The 20,261-nt window shown below is 34.9% G+C and overlaps 1 protein-coding gene across 2 annotated transcripts in view; it reads left to right on the forward strand.

The window, feature by feature from the left end:
• Nucleotides 1-20,261, forward strand: part of snu (ABC-type transporter snustorr) — a 683,140-nt gene that overhangs the window by 552,045 nt on the left and 110,834 nt on the right. For both annotated transcript variants that reach the window (XM_069841446.1, XM_069841447.1), the window contains exon 2: nucleotides 1,715-1,924. In XM_069841446.1, coding sequence (XP_069697547.1) covers nucleotides 1,715-1,924 — 210 coding nt within the window. The remainder of the gene's footprint in view (nucleotides 1-1,714; nucleotides 1,925-20,261) is intronic.

Here is a 20,261-nt window from a genome sequence, read left to right on the forward strand (position 1 = left end):
TTTTAATTATATACAGAGTGGCCCACATTAAGTGTTACAAGCTAATATCTCTTAAATGGATCATTATAATTAAATGCTGACTTTTTCTGCAGTTTTCGAAGGAGTGAGTCTTCATGAAAGTTTCATGGACAACATTTCAGCGTGCCCCAAAATGGAGTCTCGGGGGAGTAACTTCTGAATTTTAATTGCAACGATGATATAACTTTGAGATATTTTGATTGTTCTAAATAAATTAAGCAACTTTTGTTTAAAACATTTTTTTTTCTATACTGCAATTCTTAAATGATATAGGGTGTTTAAAACGAGACATATCCGATACAAATAAATAATAATAAACCATGCTACAACTTTACATAATTTTATTAATTGCTCAAAATAACCTTAATTAATACATAGTAATTTTTAAATAAAAAAATATCAGTTTCATTTATTTCAGTATTATGATGTTTCAATAAAAGTTGTTTAGTTGATTGAGAACAAAAATATTTTAAAAAATCCATTGTTTCATTTTAAAATCTGAAAATGCACCTCGTAAATATTGCCTATAACACAGTTTGGAAGACCTCTTTCCCCAGTAAAATTTAGAAGACAAAGCATTCGGTTTTATCCATTCATTTAAGAGATATTAACTTGTAACACTTTATGTGGGCCACCCTGTATAATATACGGAATAAACAATAAGTATGGAATATATTACTAATAACTTCTTATATTTTAATTTTACAAAAAAAAAAAAAAAAACAAGTTCTATACAATATAATACCAGTGTTCGGAAAAAGAGTTATTCAGGTATAAGTACAGTGTGTGACAATAAACTTTTTTAAGGAAGCCTATATTAAAATTTACATATATTTTGAATATCCATTACATTTTACGTATGAATGTGTAAAATTATACCCATTCACCTGTTTCATGTCTTTTAACTACTTATCGAACTTGTTTCGTGAACTTCAAACTTGAGTATGTAAAATAATGTTGAGTAGACTATAAAACTGAACAAAACACCATGACTAACCAAATTTTCCTATTTTTTTATTTACAATTATTATATATTTTGTTCGTTGATTGTGTATGATTTCAAGTAAGTAATCCAAGAATAGCACGAGAATATCTGTATCTTATTTGATTTTACTTGTTATAAAATGGATTTTTTTAAAGGCGGCTTTTTTCATATTGTAAATATCAATAAAACCAAAACCAACAACGGAACCTAGATTATCAACCTACATGTCCGGAATTAACTATTTTAGGTATCCTGTAAAATAGTATTTTTCAATTTACTTTTCCTGGCTTATGCCTATCCAAAACATACCGATTCAATTATACTTTAGGCAAAACGTAAATGCTTCTTGGCATCCCATCGCCGTTGAAGCCTGAAATCTTAGGGTGCTATTCATAGACATTTCCCTAGCCCACGCTACGAGCGTGCTAAACTAGCCCCGGCTATCGACTGGTTACTTGTACAGGATTCATATCATATCATATCGCTAACACTGGTTTATGAATACGAAAAACGTTAGTTCGCTGATCATCCACCGGAAGCCCGCGCTAAGAATGTCTATGAATACGGCCCTTATACTTTAGTAGCCTATAGCATAAACTTACTTCTTTAAGAAAATATGTAATGACTTTTATGCTTCCGTCAATTGAGACTTGCATTGAATTAAAAATAAGAGACTAGGCCTATATAATTATGTTAATATTTTTGTTGCAGGGAAGCAAATACAATGTCTGAACGTTCGGACACGACACCGTCTCCCGACGTTCTGGCGGCGCCCAGACCCCTGCAGACGCAACAGTCGACACTCTGGACCAGACGCCAGCAAGCCGTGTGCGTGCGCCACGCCTTCAAACAGTACGGATCCAAGAAGAACCCCAACCATGTGCTCAGCAACCTCAACATGACTGTTGCGAAGGGAACCATGTAAGTAATCCTGTTTATATGCCTACTGTATATCCGGAATTATCGGCAGAGGGTGATGCCTACTGTAGACTTTACGAAATGTTGAAACTTGGAGATGAAGTGTGCCGTAACTAATTTTGAGCAGTACGTAGTTTCTTGTTTTTAATCATGCATACTGACTATCATAACCAGGGATGGGCAACTCGTGCTCCTAAAGTGCTAAAAAAACCTTGAAAGAGAGAAAGACAGACGGAGCCAGCCGCAGCAGTTACAAGTTGTTTGTAGTTTCGCTGCAAAAGCCACGGTGCGCTCTGGCGGCTCATGCAGGTGATCGTGATATCTACTCCATGATTTGAATTTAAGAATGAAGCATGCTACAATAATTATAGTAATTTTAGACAGACTATACCTGAACACATAACAAAATTATATCATTTTCTAGCTTTGTAAACTAGTTTAGTACTGGAAACACAAACTGAATACAACCTTTTCAAGATACAACAAATATAGTTGCAACACTTATTTATTATTACACTATTTGTTAATATTTCTTATTATATGTCTTATTTGAAACGTAGAACGCGAGAATTTACAAGTCTTTATATATTAAAGAGTATACCTCTGTTCTCAGAAATGTAAAAATCTGTATTCGCAAACAAACGCAAATTCAAGGAAGTATTTTTTAAATGTCACGGCAGATGAAATAAACTTACTTCTAAGCTCTTTCTGTACATTGAGACTTTTTACACTTCTTTCTTGTATTAAAATCTGACTCAAACACATACAGTATATATGGAAGCAAAGAGTATATTTGAAAATTCTGACTTAGGGAGCATTGCGAATAGTTCGATTCCTGATTTCGCTGGAATCTGAGTGGCGTGCTGTTCTGTAGATTTATCAATTCAAGGTATAAACTTTCAGGATCTTCTATCGGCTGTAAGCCAAAAGAATTTCAGAAAAATCTCGATTCCTTGTCAATTGTCACTGTTTCTCCAAACTTACCAGTGAATTCTGCTGTAGGTCTTGAAGTAGGGTCTTATGCTTGATAAGAAGATTTTCTTATCACTCTTCAAGATAGTTTATAGTCAAAGAAAGTGAAGTTGTGTATGTTCTACATGATACTCCACATTTCAAATTTATCCATAAATGCTCTTAGCCAGTCGATCATATGTCGTGCACTTCTGTAACTTGCACGCACAACGTTCTAACGATATTTGATATCCGTCTCACCTTGTTGAGATCCCATTTTTACCTTTAGCTATTCTAAAGCAGATCTAGACAGTATTTCTTTACTAAAACCTTCACTGTGTTTATTTGCAACTTAAATGTCATGCGTAAGAAAGTTAATAGAACATAATACAAGCTTTACCTCCCTTCTTAATAAAATAACCTTTCTCTTTCAACTCATCACTAAAGGGAAATGATCTGGGGATTATATTGTTTTTCATTTAAAACGAGCCGCCACTTACTGCAGACGCGAGCAAACTTGTTTACAGACAGTAAAGTACAGAGTCCGTTATACCTGTACTGAGGTTGTGTTCACACTTCGAGAGCACGAGTTGCCCACCCATGATCATAACATTTTACATACCTGTGCGTGCATATGAAATGGGACCAGAATTGAGTTACTGCATGATATTGATTTAGCATGTGTAGTGAAATAATTAGTGGATTAAATAAGTATATAAATTACACGAAGGCCGTCAAAAGCTTATCATAAACAAAGTTTATTTCACTACATAGTCAAGCTTTTGACGGCCATCGTGTAATTTATATAGGCCTACTTAGACATCGGCTTATCTGACCACTCAACATGTCACTTAATTGGATTTAAAAAATATAAAAATTGTAAAATTCAAGCCTTACTTTTATTAAAGAAAAAACCTACTTTCCAGTATAGATGTTTTGAAATTTATTTTATTTAAACAAACCCCCTCGTCCGCAAGGACAGTGCTCCGAAAAGACGATGTCCCTTGTGAATGAATTTCATAATCTTTATGTTCATTTCAAATAAAGATCAATTTACTTTTCAATAAAATTATGTTTCGTGTACGTCAATCCCGAATAACTTTACTTTATAATACAAAATATAAACAAAATTCAACCGCTGGTTTAGGAGAAATATCTGTATGTAGAGGGACAGACAGAGAGACAGACAGACGGCAGGCAAAACATTTTTTCGGAATGAATTTGCTGAAAACGTATATTGCCTTCAAAATCTGGAAATCAATTTTTTGCACCATTAAAATACTTCTTTCATATAATGACAACATTGTTCCATTTGGCAACGTTCCATATTAACAAAAAGATCTCGAAGCAAATCACGTGAGTCGGTTTAGAATAAATTTTAGTTTATCGTTATTTTAAAAATATCAAACTATGTTTATATAACTAGATGCAAATTTACTTACTAAATTAAGTATTTGAATTTGTTATATGAAATTAATTCCGACTACTTTTTTTTTAACCAATGCCATGAAATCGTTGCTGTGTGAAATTAGGCGTACGGTTTGGTAACAAAGAATTTAAAATGTTAAAAATGTATATTTCCGTGACAATACCTTACGTGTATTTCTGCAGTTTCACAATACTTAGAGGAACTTTGAAAATGTTTACGATGTGCACAGTGAAAAACGACTCGAATGCGGTTTATATAATTGATTTCTTCTTCTTCTTCTGGCTGGCAAGTGTCAGGCCACAAGGCCTGTTACGGTCTCACATAAACTTTTCACGCCATCTCTTAGCAGGACGAACCACAGATCTTTGGCCATGTGGTACATAATTATAAAGTGCCTTTGGGAGTCTACTATTACTCATTCTTTCCAAATGATGTTTCCAATTAGACTGATATTGAATAATGTAATCTAAAACCGGTTGAGTTTTTAGTTCCTTCAAATTTTCACAATTTCTTTTCAGATCCCATTTAGTGTAGCCCGCTGTTCTTCGCATGAATCGCATTTCACAAGTCATTATTCTGCTTTTATCTGCTTTCCTAAGTGTCCATGCTTCGCTGCCATAGCTGAGCATCGGTCGTGCCAATGTGTTGTAGAGACGTATGCGGGTGTGTTTCTGAACCAAGGATGGTTTCATCACACTATTTGTAATGCCCATAGCTCTGGTGTATTTATTAATTAATTTTCTGTGATATGTCCAATTCTTCAAAAATGGAAAGAAATATAAAGAGAAATTGTTGAAAATTACTTTTTCAGAATCCTCAATACGGGAAAAGTGGCTTTGAGCTTTGTCTATCTGTACGTCTATTAAACTATTGGATCCATTATTTTGTTTGTATTTAGTAGCCTATCTACGAATGTGTTGTTCGATAATGATGCACATGAAATGTAACAATCAGTAAGAGCTTACGATCCGCTACTTGAAATTAGCTATATAGAACGGAAATTTACTCCAAATTAAATGTAATATTCTATTGTTTATGAAAAAGAAACAAGTGAATCTGTATACTTCGTGATATTCTACGATTACTCACATTTGTGAGATTCTGCATACCGACCTGGTTAATTCTGTTTCGTTATTCTCGGAAAGGTTCTCGAAGCAGTTCAGGTTGTTTGGTGCAATTGCACATTTCTCATAAAAGTTCCACACGAGTTCAATTGCTTTCAGATCAGGAGTGCGTGTTGGCCATTCCATTCTGCTTACTCTCGCCTCATTCAAACATTGGTTCACATATCTCGCGATTTCTGGGCGGGCATTGTGGTTCATTAACAAACCATCATACCGAGAAATGATACAAAATGTACCACTTCTTTTTCTCTAGGATTTCTTCGCTGTACTTGGCAGCAGTCAGTTAACCTCCCTCGATGAACATTCAATGTGGGCATTACAAGAAATGCAAGCCCACACCATCATAGATCTACTTTGGTACTTAACTAACTCCAGAACTGAAAGTGTGTGGTGCATACCTTCATTCTAATATTCTCCAAACTATTTTGTCTCCATTTGGTGAGTGCAGATGAAATGAATCCACATTTTGACTGTCAAAGAAGAATCGTGCAACAGAGTCTGGAAATGGTAGTCTCTGGCTGATTTGCTGGGATGCAAATTCGTTTCCACCAATTAATAACGATTTGCTCAATAACATTAACTTGCAACATTTCTTGTAGAGAATTTCTTATCTCGACTGTAGTAGAGTGCCAGTGTCTAAGAATGGCAAGCACAATAAAATGATCAATGTATTCTGATTTGGACCTCTTTCTGTATGACTGAGGTTTGCTTACAAACCCACCAGTTTCCCTGTACTGTTGTACAAAAATGTGCGGATTATCCCGAGAGTTCTTGTAACATATCAGTGGTTACAGCCATTCTCTGTCAGAGCCATTGCCACAGCTACATCCACTGGATTGAGAGCCATGGTTTTTGTTGTAAAACTTCAAGAAGAGACTAAAATTACGCTCTCTTAACAAAATAATATAATCCGCCTTGAATACGAAAATGATGACAATGAATATGAGCGAGTTGATATCTACAAAAATGCAAATTTTTTCCTTCCCTTTCTGACTAAAAGTTCTTTATTGCTAGTAATTGTAGAAATGCCCAGTATTGCCGCTTTCTCCATTTTAAATAAATTAAGATAATAGTTTATAATGTCATTAAGGTCATTTCAATATAATAAACGACCCTTTGTGTTGGATGTTGTAGAAATAAAATATGAAACATTCCACGTCAAATCGAATAAAATCACATGATAATTGACCTTAGGGTCTCCGATGTTTCTGAAACTCTGCCAGTGTATTCTAATGGATAAAATATAAGGCAAGCATACTTTCGTTTGTCAGAGAAGAATATATTTCAGTGAGTATCAAATTTATCAAAATTTCACGCATCTCTTCACTTAAAACTAAGCTCATCTCCGGTTATATTCATCGGAGAGAATTGCCGTACATGTCAATTTAAAGGTTAAATGAAGCCCTTTTTTATATAGAATTTACTTTATGAAGTTAAAAATAAAATTTGAGGCAATTTTATGCATTTTACTTTTATAAAATTATATATTAACCTAAAGCCAATGTTCTAAAATTATTTAACAAATATAGTTTAATTCCCTCACATCCATTGCGTAACGCTACAAAATTATAGGATGGTGTTCCAAGTAGTTCTATCAGAATTAAATTCCCTACCAGGTCAGATGCGCCGCGTTCAAGTGTGAGCAGGACCTGGGATACATCAGTGGGTCAGGCTACGTCCTTGAAGCGACGATCACGTAATAACGAGCAGTTAACACTTGTAATTAAATTACATTATTTCACACGAACACAAGAAATAAATTATTCAGGACTATCATTTACTTATAACTTTTCAAAGGCTTTTAAGGAACCTGCAGGTTCATTGCCGCCCTCACATAAGCCCGCCATCGGTCCCTATTCTGTGCAAGATTAATCCACTCTCTAATCATCATATCCCACCTCCCTCAAATCCATTTTAATATTATCTTCCCATCTACGTCTCGGCCTCTCCAAAGATCGTTTTTCCTCCGGCCTCCCAACTAACACTCTATATGCATTTCTGGATTCGCCCATACATGCTACATGCCCTGTCCATCTCAAACGTCTGGATTTAATGTTCCTAATTATGTCAGGTGAAGAATACAATGCGTGCAGTTCTGCGTTGTGTAACTTTCTCCATTCTCCTGTAACTTCATCCTTCTTAACCACAAATATTTTTCTAAGAAACTTATTCTCAAACACCCTTAACCTCTGTTCCTCTCTCAAAGTGAGAGTCCAAGTTTCACAACCATAAAGAACAACCGGTAATATAACTGTTTTATAAATTCTAACTTTCAGATTTTTTGACAGCAGACTAGATGACAAAAGCTTCTCAACCGAATAATAACACGCATTTCCCACGTTTATTCTGTGTTTAATTTCCTCCCGAGTGTCATTTATATTTGTTACTGTTGCTCCAAGATATTTGAATTTTTCCACCTCTTCGAAGGATAAATCCCCAATTTTTATATTTCCATTTTGTACACGAGACGTAATCATATACTTCGTATTTTCGGGGTTTACTTTCAAACCTATCGCTTTACTTGCTTCAAGTAAAATTTCCGTGTTTTGCCTAATCGTTTGTGAGTTTTTTCCTAACATATTCACATCATCCTCATAGACAAGAAGCTGATGTAACCCGTTCAATTCCAAACCCTCTCTGTTATCCTGAACTTTCCTAATGGCATATTCTAGAGCGAAGTTAAGAAGTAAAGGTGATAGCAGGACTATCATTACATATCAATATAATAATATAAAGAAGACTCACGTTATATACATATATAATGAAGTAGAACACAGTGCATTAATCTTTATGAAGCGAACAAGCTTCCCTCCATTTTCAAAAGAGTCTCTGCTGTTTGGTTAGGAGCTCTGTTTTTTTAAAGTGGGAGTAAGGAATGCAACTTTAATATGCCAGGTATTGGTTTTGTTTTCTCGTATCGAGAATTTAGAACTGCACTATGTTTTATGTGCTATTTCCGTATAAAAATGGAAATACATGTTTTTAATATTTTTTGAGCCCAGAGAAATAATTTTTCAGTTGTTGTGATTGGATCCTGACTTATTTGGAGACTTGCCTTCGCCGCAAATCTTTTAGTGGCACCCCAATGCCATTACATGGTCCCTTTCCATGAGATATCACGAAAAAAAAAAATGCCATTCAGCGCTAATATCGAAATCATCTTCATGGAAACATAGGTTTGAAAAAATGTTTACATTTTTATATTGCGCGCTGGCTCCGTCGGAAAAATAAATTATTTCATTAACGTTTGCTATTTCGTTTTTCACATATTCCATTAATTCAGTTTGAAAAAAATGGACAGTATTTATGTGTTCTATAATATTATTTTCTTGGTAATACGAGTATATAACACCCTAAACAGAATCTTATTACAACCGCATAATTTTCATGCGAAGTCACCAATTACAATACATTCTCCTGACGTCAATTGGTCTTTTCGTTCTTTTAGAAACAAAGATCGCTGTTTGGCTAAATGTATGAGGCAATAAGGCTAACAGTTTAACAGATAATTTATCTAAGAAATCCTCAAAGGACGACTGCAATATTTCCAAGTTTGTGCGGTCAACTGTTACCCATTGTTAGAAGTAATGTGATTTATATCTTCTGCATCATTTCTTTTTAGGTATTTAATTAGATTTTTAGTTCTTGGACAGGTAGCACATTTCATTAAATAGCAATCTGATGATGTAGGATTATAGACTATTTGCGTTATACAATCATAATAATTACTAATTACCATAGATGAACTCTTTGAACTTTTTGATAATGTAGAAATATGGGAACCATCAATCATTAGCTTTACATTCTCATGTTAAGCACATACGCAAACAGAATGTGTCCCGTGGGCTCCAGGAAGTACGCATTGCCTTGGTCTCAACTGCGCAAATTAAAAAAAAACTAACTTTCAAATTAGGGTATTTTCTTAAGTTTATTTCAGATTGCTCAACATTAATCGTTTCTGTTTATGGATTCTTTTTACCATTTTTCTTGAATGTAATAGGCCTATAATTCTTTTTGCCCGCCATTACTCTACTGACATCATCATAACTGTAAAAAACTCTATCACTTTTTCTACAATAGACGCTTCTAAACTCTTACCGGATTTCATTTGAGGAGTGGCCAAAATTCCCTTTTCCGCAGCTAATGGTTTAACAACTCTTATCATTTGTGTAGGCGCTTGAAAATGTTCTCTAATTTTAGAATAAGATCAACTTTCGAAAATTGCCAAGATTTGGACTTTAAAATTTCTTTCATCAGTAGCATGAAATGAGTCAATAAACTTTTATACTATATTTTAACTGTCATGACTTTTGTCGTCTTCTTCTTCTTATTCTTCTTCGTTGTCCGAAGTAGAATCGCTTTCAATGTGAAATAGGTATTTTATCGTTAAGTGTACTTTTCATTTTTCGTAATTTTTGACGCGGATAACTTTTTTGAGTGAGTTTCCTTTTCTTAATGGGACATTCCTCTAATGATAACAAGCTTTCATTGACAATAGATAAGTGGGCCTTTTCCTCAGCTTCTTTTACAGAAACCGTAGTAGCAGACGAATTTGTTCAATGGTTGAGTTGTTTGGACTTTTTCCATTGTTAATTTTAAAAAATTGTAGCACAACGTTTCGAAGAGTGGATCTCTCTCTCTTCGTCGTCAGGTGAAAACCTACTGTGGGAATCGTTACAAACAGCTAGCCTATCTGACTGATCGACGATCGTAAGGTCGGTGCGAAATATAAAGACGGAACACGCGATGTCATAAGCTGTTGTAACATGAAGTATAGAGAATGAAAAGAAGTATAAAAAAAAAAAAGAATTCCGTAATTGTGACTAAACTAATATATAGAATAATAACACCAAAACAAGGAATAATATGCACTAATAAATCAAGAGTGGAAATAGTGAAGAAATTACCCCACATCACAGCAAACCGCCACACCTCTATGGTCTTCCCAAGGTTCATAAGTAGAATGTGCCACTCAGACACATAGTGAGTTCTATAGGCTGTCCCTGTCACGCTCTAGCCGGCTTCCTACGCAAGAATCTTTTACAGCTCGCCGGGAAGATGTTCTCTTTCGTGAAAAATGTTAGACATTTTGTTGACATAATAAGGGATATCTGTGTAGACAGCGACGACACCCTCGTCACCTTTGACGTAGTAAGCTTGTTCACAAATGTTCCAGTAGTTGAAGCAATCTTCATTGTAAAAATAAAACTAGAATCTGACAACATCTCTTCTTCCATACAACTATCCATAGAATCCACAATAGAACTGTTGGAAATCTGTCTTAAGACGACCTATTTCACATTCAACAACAGGGTTTCCTAACAGAACGAGGGCATGGCTATGGGTTCCATCTTCTCCCCTCCCATCAGCAACATCTACATGGAGCATTTCGAGGAAATGGCCTTATCACTGTGGCTCCGATATGTGGATGACACTTTCAAAATCTGGTCTCATGGTGCCCTGCTACTAGATGGGTTCTTAAAACATCTGAACTCGCTGCGCCCTCCTATCCAGTTCACGATGGAAGTGGAACAGAACAAGTGCATTCCATTTCTAGATCTACTGGTCACAAGGGATAAGAGAAATTAGCTACCACAGTATACCGGAAGTCCACACACACGGGGAAGTACCTTCATTTTGAGTACAATCATCCTACACACATAAAAAGAGGGATCACATCCACCCTCCACAACAGGGAGGTAAAGACGTAGTAAAGAATCCGACTTTCAAGATGAAGTACAGTCTCTCACCAACACATTTGTATCCAATGGTTACCCCTACAAATTCATCAATAGGACCATCAACAATAACCGAAAAAACAAGGACATTATTTCTTCTCCCCCTGAACCCCTGAGTATCATTATAAGTCCATATGTCAAGGGCACTTCCGAAAAATTCAAGAAAATTTCTAAGAACTATAATATCAGAACGGTATTCAAATCAGAGAATACATTCCGCCAAGTCTTGTCCAACAACAAATCAAAGTCAGATCCCCCGGACACCAGAGACTGCATTTATAACATTCCTTGTGAATGCGGTTGTGTGTATGTAGGGGAGACTAGCAGACCCCTGTCCATTGGCATCAAAGAACAAAAGTACAACTTTAAACAATGCCTCATAGACAAATCCAGAATAGCCCAACATAGCTTTGAATCTGGTCACAGAATAAAGTGGGAAAACACCTCCATCTTACAAACCGAGCGTTCTCTGGTTCAGAGGAAGTACAAGGAAGCCGCACATATGAGTTTTTTGGATAACGCTATTAGCCAACCCAGTCTCATTCTTCCGGACATATGGCTATCTATAGTCGAATAGGACTTCAAAAAAAAAAAAAAAATGCATGAAGTTACATCACTAGATAGCACTAGTAGTTTGTTTCCGCCACCACTAGATGGCAATAGCAGGTTAATTGATGGCACTTAGTTATTACTCTCTTCCACCACTAGATGGCAGTAGTTAATTGTTTCCCCGCTCATTAATTTATTTCCTAATGTTTCATCATTTCACTATTTCCACTCTTGATTATTAGTGCCTATTATTCCTTGTCTTTGGTGTTATTATTCAATATATATTAGTTTAGTTACAATCGCGGATTTTTTCTTTTTATTCTTCTTTTCATTTTCTATATTTCATGTTAAAACAGCTTATACATCGCGTGTTCCGTCTTTATATTTCGCACTGACCTTACTGATCGTGGATCAGTCGTTTCGTAACGATCCCCACAGTAGGTTTTCATCTGGCGAAGAGAGAGATCCACTCTTCGAAGCGTTGTGTTATAATTTTTTAATTAGCGATGGAAAAAGTCCAAATAACTCAACCATTGAACTGTTCACCGTTGCTCTTCCTCACTTCATTCAGATCAAGATGAATTTGTGTCACTACTTTCTGAACTTTCATGGGATTTGGGTTCACGAAGTTTTTGAGAACTAGTCCCCGGCACACAGCTCACTAGTTACATGCTCAGGGTTAGGAGGTTTTGAAATTTTTCAGTTGTGACGACAAAATTACGTTCTCCAACTGCAATCTCACTAACATAGCATTTTTCACACGGTCGCGGCGCAAAGATTTTTGTGCGAGATCGTGCGTATTTGCTTGCTTTCCGCACAAAACCAATATGCGGTAAGTGTGAAATACTACATTCAGTATTCCCAACGTAACACACATAACAGTTTCCCTATTCTTACCGCTTAAGCGTCATATTCATTTTACTGCTTTAGGCTTTTAACATATTAATTTTAAAGACGTTCAATATAGTAATAATTATAAATTGGAAACTTACCACTGCAATTTCACCTAAACTGCACTGTTAATTATTGTTTTTAAATATTTTCAAAAATTAAGTAAACTCTACAACACCACAAAAGTTACTGCATTTGTAATGCAAGTAACATTAAGGAAGCCGTGAAAAAATCAACAAGATTCCAGACTCATCATAGACTGGGGGAAAAAAAAGACAGACGTATATCACGGCCTGCTGGAGTATAGTAAACACAGAAAACATTTTATAGGAACAATGTTTGTTTTCCAAAGTTGCCGTCATTGAACAGAAACCAAGATGGAGATTTCATTGCAACTAATTAGAAATTCCTCTTTCAGGTATGTAATAAACGATCTTTGCACAAAATAATGTACGATACACGAGCGGTATGTTTGTTTTCATGTTCGAGGAAAACGTCAACATACCGCTCTTGCAACGCATATTACTATTTTTTATATATGCGTTATTTTTTTTTTTTCGTTGAATGCATTAAAATACGCATTATACTCGTGTCTTTCTGCGTCACTCATGACGCACGGTATTGAATTCACAAAGTATTCCGTAAAAACCCGACTAATGACATTTAAACTAAACAGATTGTTCTCAGTGGACGACACAATGTCATGAAAGACTGGGGTTTATTAGTTTCTTCACTCCCTTCTTCCAAGAGAAACGTAAATATACCTTTACAGTGCTATAAATTAATCAGTAGACATTCCACTCCCTTCTGTGCCGGGTCACGTAACGTAAACAGTTGCTGGGCGATAAGCCTAACCAAGTGACTGCGCGTTACTTCTGGAGCGATGTATCTCATATAAACATTTATTTCACATACTTGTAAAAGAAATCTCACTTTGAAACTTGGGTGGCCGTTACAACTGACATCAAGAAATATGCTAGTATTTTTCATACATTTTTAACATATTGGGTTAACTTAATAGTTCCTAAATTAATATTAAAATCATGTTAAATTCAGTTATCTTTAATTTCAATTACATTTGAAAATATATAGTTTGAAAGCCCACATTTTAAGTTTTAAAGTGAGCTGTGAATTAAATCTGTACGATGTACAGATTCGGAGATGCATGTGTTTGTAGACCACCATAACCGGCGAAAGTCTATAAATTTGACTGCGAATAGTTTTGTAAGAAGTTATGTTACATCAAAATTAACACCGTGAGGTTACTTCCTTTTATGTAGGAAATGCATAAAACAAGTTTGAACTTATTATTAAATTGTAGTGTTTTTTAAGTGTTCCATTTTACGTAGGATAACTCATATACCATTTTAGAATATACTGTAATTGAAGACTTCCCGGGATAAAGGGAGTAACTTCAACTTCTTGAAATAGATTATTTAGATGAAAAAAGTAATTTTGAAGCATTTATTTACAAAAATAAATTATTGAATTCAATGGCTGAATAAAACTGTATATTTCATTAGTCAAATGGTTGTGATAGTAAATATAGACCTAAAGAAATAGGCCTCTGAAGTTAGTTTCCTTTCTCCTGAAACATGAATTACTGATTTGTTGGTTACATCCATATTCCGGGAAGGTCTTCAATTATAAATTATATATTTTTGTGAAATTAAGAAAACCAAAGTTTTTCTTCTTATTTTCATGAATAATAAATTAATGAATATAGGGCTAGGTAGCTTATATATTGGTCCTACTACAAAATAATGGGAACGTAATTTGCATCATGATAAAAAAAACTGAATAGTTTCGATACTCCTAAAATGTCTAATACGTAAGTACAGTATGTATTTTTTTATGACCCCGACAATTTAAAAATAAAGTTCCAAATAAAAAATTTATTTTTTTATTTTTATTAGGTTATTTTACGACGCTTTATCAACAGCTTAGGTTAATAAAAAATTATACTAATATTCCTAAAAACATTGATCTGAACAATAATTGTCATATGTATTATTTCAAATTAAAATCTTTCTGAAGAGAGATCTTGGAATTGACATTACGCATGTATTATATTTCTGAGTTGAAAGCAACGTAAAAATTGACGTTTAGAAGACATAGCAAGAAATGCAATAAGTTTCGCGAATTAATTTACGTTTCCACACACTTCATGCACTACATTAACATTGTGACTAAGCGAAAACTCCGTATCACTTTCATCTACACAGTTCCCTGAAATACTTACTTACGACACAAGTGTTAAAAATGGCATTTTACATTGTGAATAGGGATATTCGCGAAATCACATCGCAGGTCGAGTGGTGCAAACTCTCCGAATATGGGCAGCTAAGTGAAATATACACGGTGTAACAAACGATTCTGGTAAATATCACAAAATAACGGTAACACTCCGAAAAATTCAGCCATTTAGCCACAGTCCGAGTTCCTACCAATCTTGTCCTTCAACCACTCCCTTATTTTTCCTTTTGTTTGAGGTGACACTTTGCTTGGTCGGCCTGATCGTTTAGCATCAGAAACAGAACCATCCGTTTGATTCTTCCAATTTAAAACAGTTGTTGGTGACATTTTCAATAACCTGGCAGTATCACGTGGGCTACTAATCTTCCAGTCTTGACCAAGGCTTGAACCTGAGACCGAGCATGCTCCGTTTTGTTGGTGCCATGGTGACCTGAGTGATTAAAAATAAGTGTCAGTAGCGTTTATTAAAATTACGCATGAAAAATTACATTTAATTGGTTTACTATCCGGAAAGTATAGAAAAATAAAGATGTAACAGTAATTCCTGGTACGTACCAGAAACTTTTGTTACATTTTTGTGTTGTGAATAATTAATATTGAAAGAAGATGACACTTAATTTCAATCATATAAGATAATTTATTGATTAAAGAATGTAAAACAATACTCACCAGAATTAAAATCACAATATTGAAAGAAGATGCCACTTAATTTCAATCATATAAGATAATTTATTGATTAAAGAATATAAAATAATACTCACCAGAATTAAAATCATAAATTACAAGAAAAATTTATGACCTCGTAATTTACACTACCTAATTTTACTACAAATTAACTTACACTGTTAAGATATTGAACACCTGTCTTCAACAATGTGACATTTCCCGCCAAATTATTAATAAAGAATTGGATCACACCACAATCAAGTAGTACCAACTCCTGCATCATAAAATTTGGTCATCATTCCTCGGAAAATGGGAACTAAACAAGAGAATAATTTTAACAAACTGTACCAGAAACTTTTGTTACACTCTGTAGTTTACCAGCTTAAGATAGCAATGTCCTGGAAAGTAATCATGAGCAATTCGTAAAACACAGTTCTACTGACAGGAGCAATTTTATTTGTTACAGCTAAATTTGTATAACGAGACTGTTTCCTTATCTAAAGTAAATTTCATTTCTTTCGGATGAATGCAGACGGTTATTAGAACTTTAAAATATATAGGCATAATGTTATGTAGTAACGAGTGGGCCCGGGTTCAAGTCCTGGTGGGACAAGTTACCTGGTTGAGGTTTTACCGAGGTTTTCCCTCAAACACCTGATGCCGCCACCGAACTTGGACCCCGTGGCGTGTGGTCATTAGTTGCTGGTGGTGGTCCTATGTAAGTTACGCTCTCCCCTGGACTCGTGGTAGCTAGGAGGGACTGCGTTGATGCCTACATGAAAAGCTAAAAGAGATTCTGTAGGCCAAAGGAGGAGTCTAGGCGACATTCAGAGGAATCTGTAGTGCGGGGTACCTTAGGGTATGCACATCATTCCATTCGGGATAGTGCAGTGGACCCACTCAAGTGGCCTGAGGGACTAATAGAATAGAACATCATTTCTAAAGTTAGTTTGCTGTTCTTGCAATAACATAAATTACAAATTCACAAGTTTGTACCTGGAAACCATTTGAATATCATGAATCTCATATTCTTTATTATGAACACTCTGTAGAACTAATATTTGGGAAAGATTCTTAAGACTTCCTCTCAGTGTCTCTTTGTTAGGTGTATTTGCTGAATATTAAGTTTTAAGAGGAATGTTGTTACGTGAAAAAAAAAAAAAAAAAAAAAAAAAAAAAACCCTCATTTTTGCTAGTGTGAGTCACCATAGAGGCGTGGGTATTGTCAATATTTAAAATGTTATTCCTATCAACAACTGCGTATTTAAACCGTGTATATTTATCTAGGAGAAGTAAATACGTTTTGTATTTGCGAGTCCGTGGAACTCGTTATTTAACACATCAGTTATCACGTAGTTCATATATCCTTTGATAGTGTTTTTAATCGGTTATTTTACGAAGCTTTATCAACTGCTATATTTATCTAGCGTCTGAGTGAGATGAAGGCGATAATGCCGGCGAAATGAATCTAGGGTCTGGCGTCGAAAATAATTACCCAGCATTTGCTCTTAAAGTGGTTGAGGGGAAACCCCGGAAAAACCTCAACCAGGTAAATTTTCCCAACCAGGATTTGAACCCGGTTCCGTACGTTTCACGATCAGGCATGCTAACCTTTACTCCACAACGGTGGCCCACAGTGTTTTCCTCAAGGTCAAGTTTTTCTCTGCAAATCCAGCATTCTTCAATATTCCCTATTTTTCGCTTTCCTCTTGACCATCGCATGCAATCCATTTATCTTAAATGTTGTTATCATCTGATATATCTTCTGCCCAGAACTCTTCTCCCGTTCACCATTCCTTCCATTGCATCCTTCAGTAGCCAGCGTCCCCTCAGCCAGTGGCCCAGCTAATTTCTTTTTCTCTCCCTCATCATTTTCAGCATTATTCTTTCTTCACCCATTCTTTCTAGTACAGCTTCATTTCTTATTCTGTTTGTCTATTTCACACGCTCCATTCTTCTTCATATCCACATTTCAAATGCTTGTAATAGTTTCTCTTCACTTCGTCGTAATGTCCATTTCTCCCGCATACAACACAACACTCCACACAAAGCACTGCACTAATCTCTTTGTCAGTTCTACTTCCAGAGGTCCGCAGAAGATGTTCCCTTTTCTATTAAAAGCTTCCTTTACCATTGCTGTCCTCATTTTGACTTACTGGCAGCAACTTACGTTACTATTTATAGTAGGCCTACATCCCAAGTATTCGAGGCTGTCCACTTGTTCTACTGCCTCGTTTCGAATTCGCACGTTTACCTTCTTTGTTTTTCTCCAGATAACCATGGTCTTCGTCTTGTTTGCATTTATCTTCATCCCATACTGCTCACAGCTGTTATTTAACTCCGGTAGCATATCGCTTAGTATCATATCCTCTTCTGCTAGCAACGCCATATCACCAGCAAATCTTATGCACTTAATTTTCTCCCTGTTACTAGCGCCCTTCCTGTGTTAAAAACAGTTCTCTTTGCTAAATCCTCCAAATAGATGTTGAACAGGATAGATGATAAAGGAAATCTTTGACGTATTCCTGTCCCTATTCTTTCCCCTCTGACATTTATTGAAATTGCCTCGTTGTTTCATATAAAGAATACTTAATTGCTTCCTATCTTTAAGTAAGAAATACTTACATTTTATACGATAAGAAATCAAATCTTGATATAAACATTACAATACTACTCTAAACTGTAAAATTTAACCGAATTAAATAAATTAATCGTGAAATGTTTTATATTTTGTACGCATATATCGCTACATACGTCTCAGGCGTAAGGCTGTAAGCCGGGAGGTCGCGGATCCGATTCCCTATGGGGTCATGAATTTTCTACATTAGTTTTAATACTTAATACATAGTCTGAAATGAAATTACTGCCTCCAAAGTTTGAATGTTTTTAGGGTATTTTTAGCATGCTGAAATCAAATTCGAAGCCAGGAAGTTCCTATCACGTACCATTTTTTGTTACTTTTATTTTCTTATAATTATACTAGCCGTACCCACGCGCTTCGCTGCACTTGTTATAAATAAATATCATTGACTTAAGTCTGTTATATTTCCAAATACAGCTTTGTTATAGTTAGTGAATAATTAATTTATTATCAATTATAAATCGTTTGCTCCTGAATTACTTTCAAAGTTGTATTTAGAACTATGAATGTAACTGTTATTACCATGCGATAGGTTCTGGAGTTGTTCGATTAATTCTACTTTTAAGCTTGGTACTATGTTAGACCTAACAGCGTCTGAAATAGAATATATTTGTAAGAACTGAAGGTTGTTACTCTCAGCTGGAAGAAGGCTTTGTCACCAACGATATCATTTGAAATAAGGTGTTGTATTGCCCTATATTATTAAAAAAGTGTGTTGATAACGGATGTACTACTATAAGTACCTACCTAAGTTTTTAATAAGTTGTGGTGGCTCTTAAATGTCAGGAAGAAAAACTTTTCCAGCAGCGCAGCGTATTCAAAACTAATTTACAAACATGTTAAACAGATTATTCTTGCAAGGAAAACGGATGATCCCTAGACCAAATAGTCGTATTTCAATTATGTAATTACTTCATAGTTTCGTCTGGTATTATATGACGTTAGGACTGAAATACCTATGTTGTTAATTGCTTTTATTGTAACATTCGACCATAACTGACCGAGTATATAAGATTTCACGCTCAAAGGGGTGGGAAATGACTGTTACGAATTTATAATTTATATATCAAATGATTAGGGAGTATTTTAAGTATCTTTAAATATGATGTTATGAATATATATATATATATATATATATATATATGAGCTGTTTTATCACAATTTTATCTCCTCAGTCACTACTGCCAACCATATCAATTCTATCGTTCAGATAAGATTTTAGTAATTCTAAAGCTTCGATAATTTGTTCATACTCTTCTTATCTCCTGCATTTAAATATACAAAATAAAAATATTTATGCATGTAAAAGAAAAACCTTCGAAATATACATTTATGCAAAATAAAGTTTTCTTTATTCGAACGTAAAAAATCATGATCGGCAAGGATGCACTTTTACTTTTTCAAAATGCCAAATCAATAAAAACATGCAATAGCATGAAGTTCCACGTTCTAATAATGATTATTAAATTTTAATGTAGTGTGAACTGAACAGTCGTACAGTCGTTTCAATAAGTTTTTATTTATTCTCATTAATTGATATCATTTTTTTTTTCATTTTTATTATTGGATATGTGGGAAATAGTTCAGGGATTATAATGATAGGTTTGAAACCTTTTTCATTAAAAATAATGTATTTATTAAACAACATTTGAAAAAAAAATATATCAGTGATTGACACAGACATATATAGTTTTTGGCAGTACAGTTATTGGCATAGATAATCTGTCATAATCTTAATCTTTCATATATATGCCAATTGTCAGATTTGCTATCTGCATAGTCCATATACTTATGACAGACATAAAATATCAGATTTTTCAGAATTGAACACTCGAGATCCATATTTTTAATGTTTTTTCGTGCATACAAAACACATTCCTTCTTTAACATGTGATTTAGGTTTTGAACTGCCTTGGGTAACAATGCATGATTTGGAGGTTGATGGTTATTGATGTTCTTCTTCCAAATTACTGTTTATTTGCTGTTGAATTTCCGAGATATCAGTGATAAACACCAAGTGGAGGTTCTGATTTTTTCTCAGCAGCTGGTTGTTCAAGCTTCTTTGTTGACAATTTTCTTTTTCTCTCTTGCGTTT

This window comes from Periplaneta americana, chromosome 12 (assembly GCF_040183065.1).
Source record: "Periplaneta americana isolate PAMFEO1 chromosome 12, P.americana_PAMFEO1_priV1, whole genome shotgun sequence".
Lineage (NCBI taxonomy): Eukaryota > Metazoa > Arthropoda > Insecta > Blattodea > Blattidae > Periplaneta > Periplaneta americana.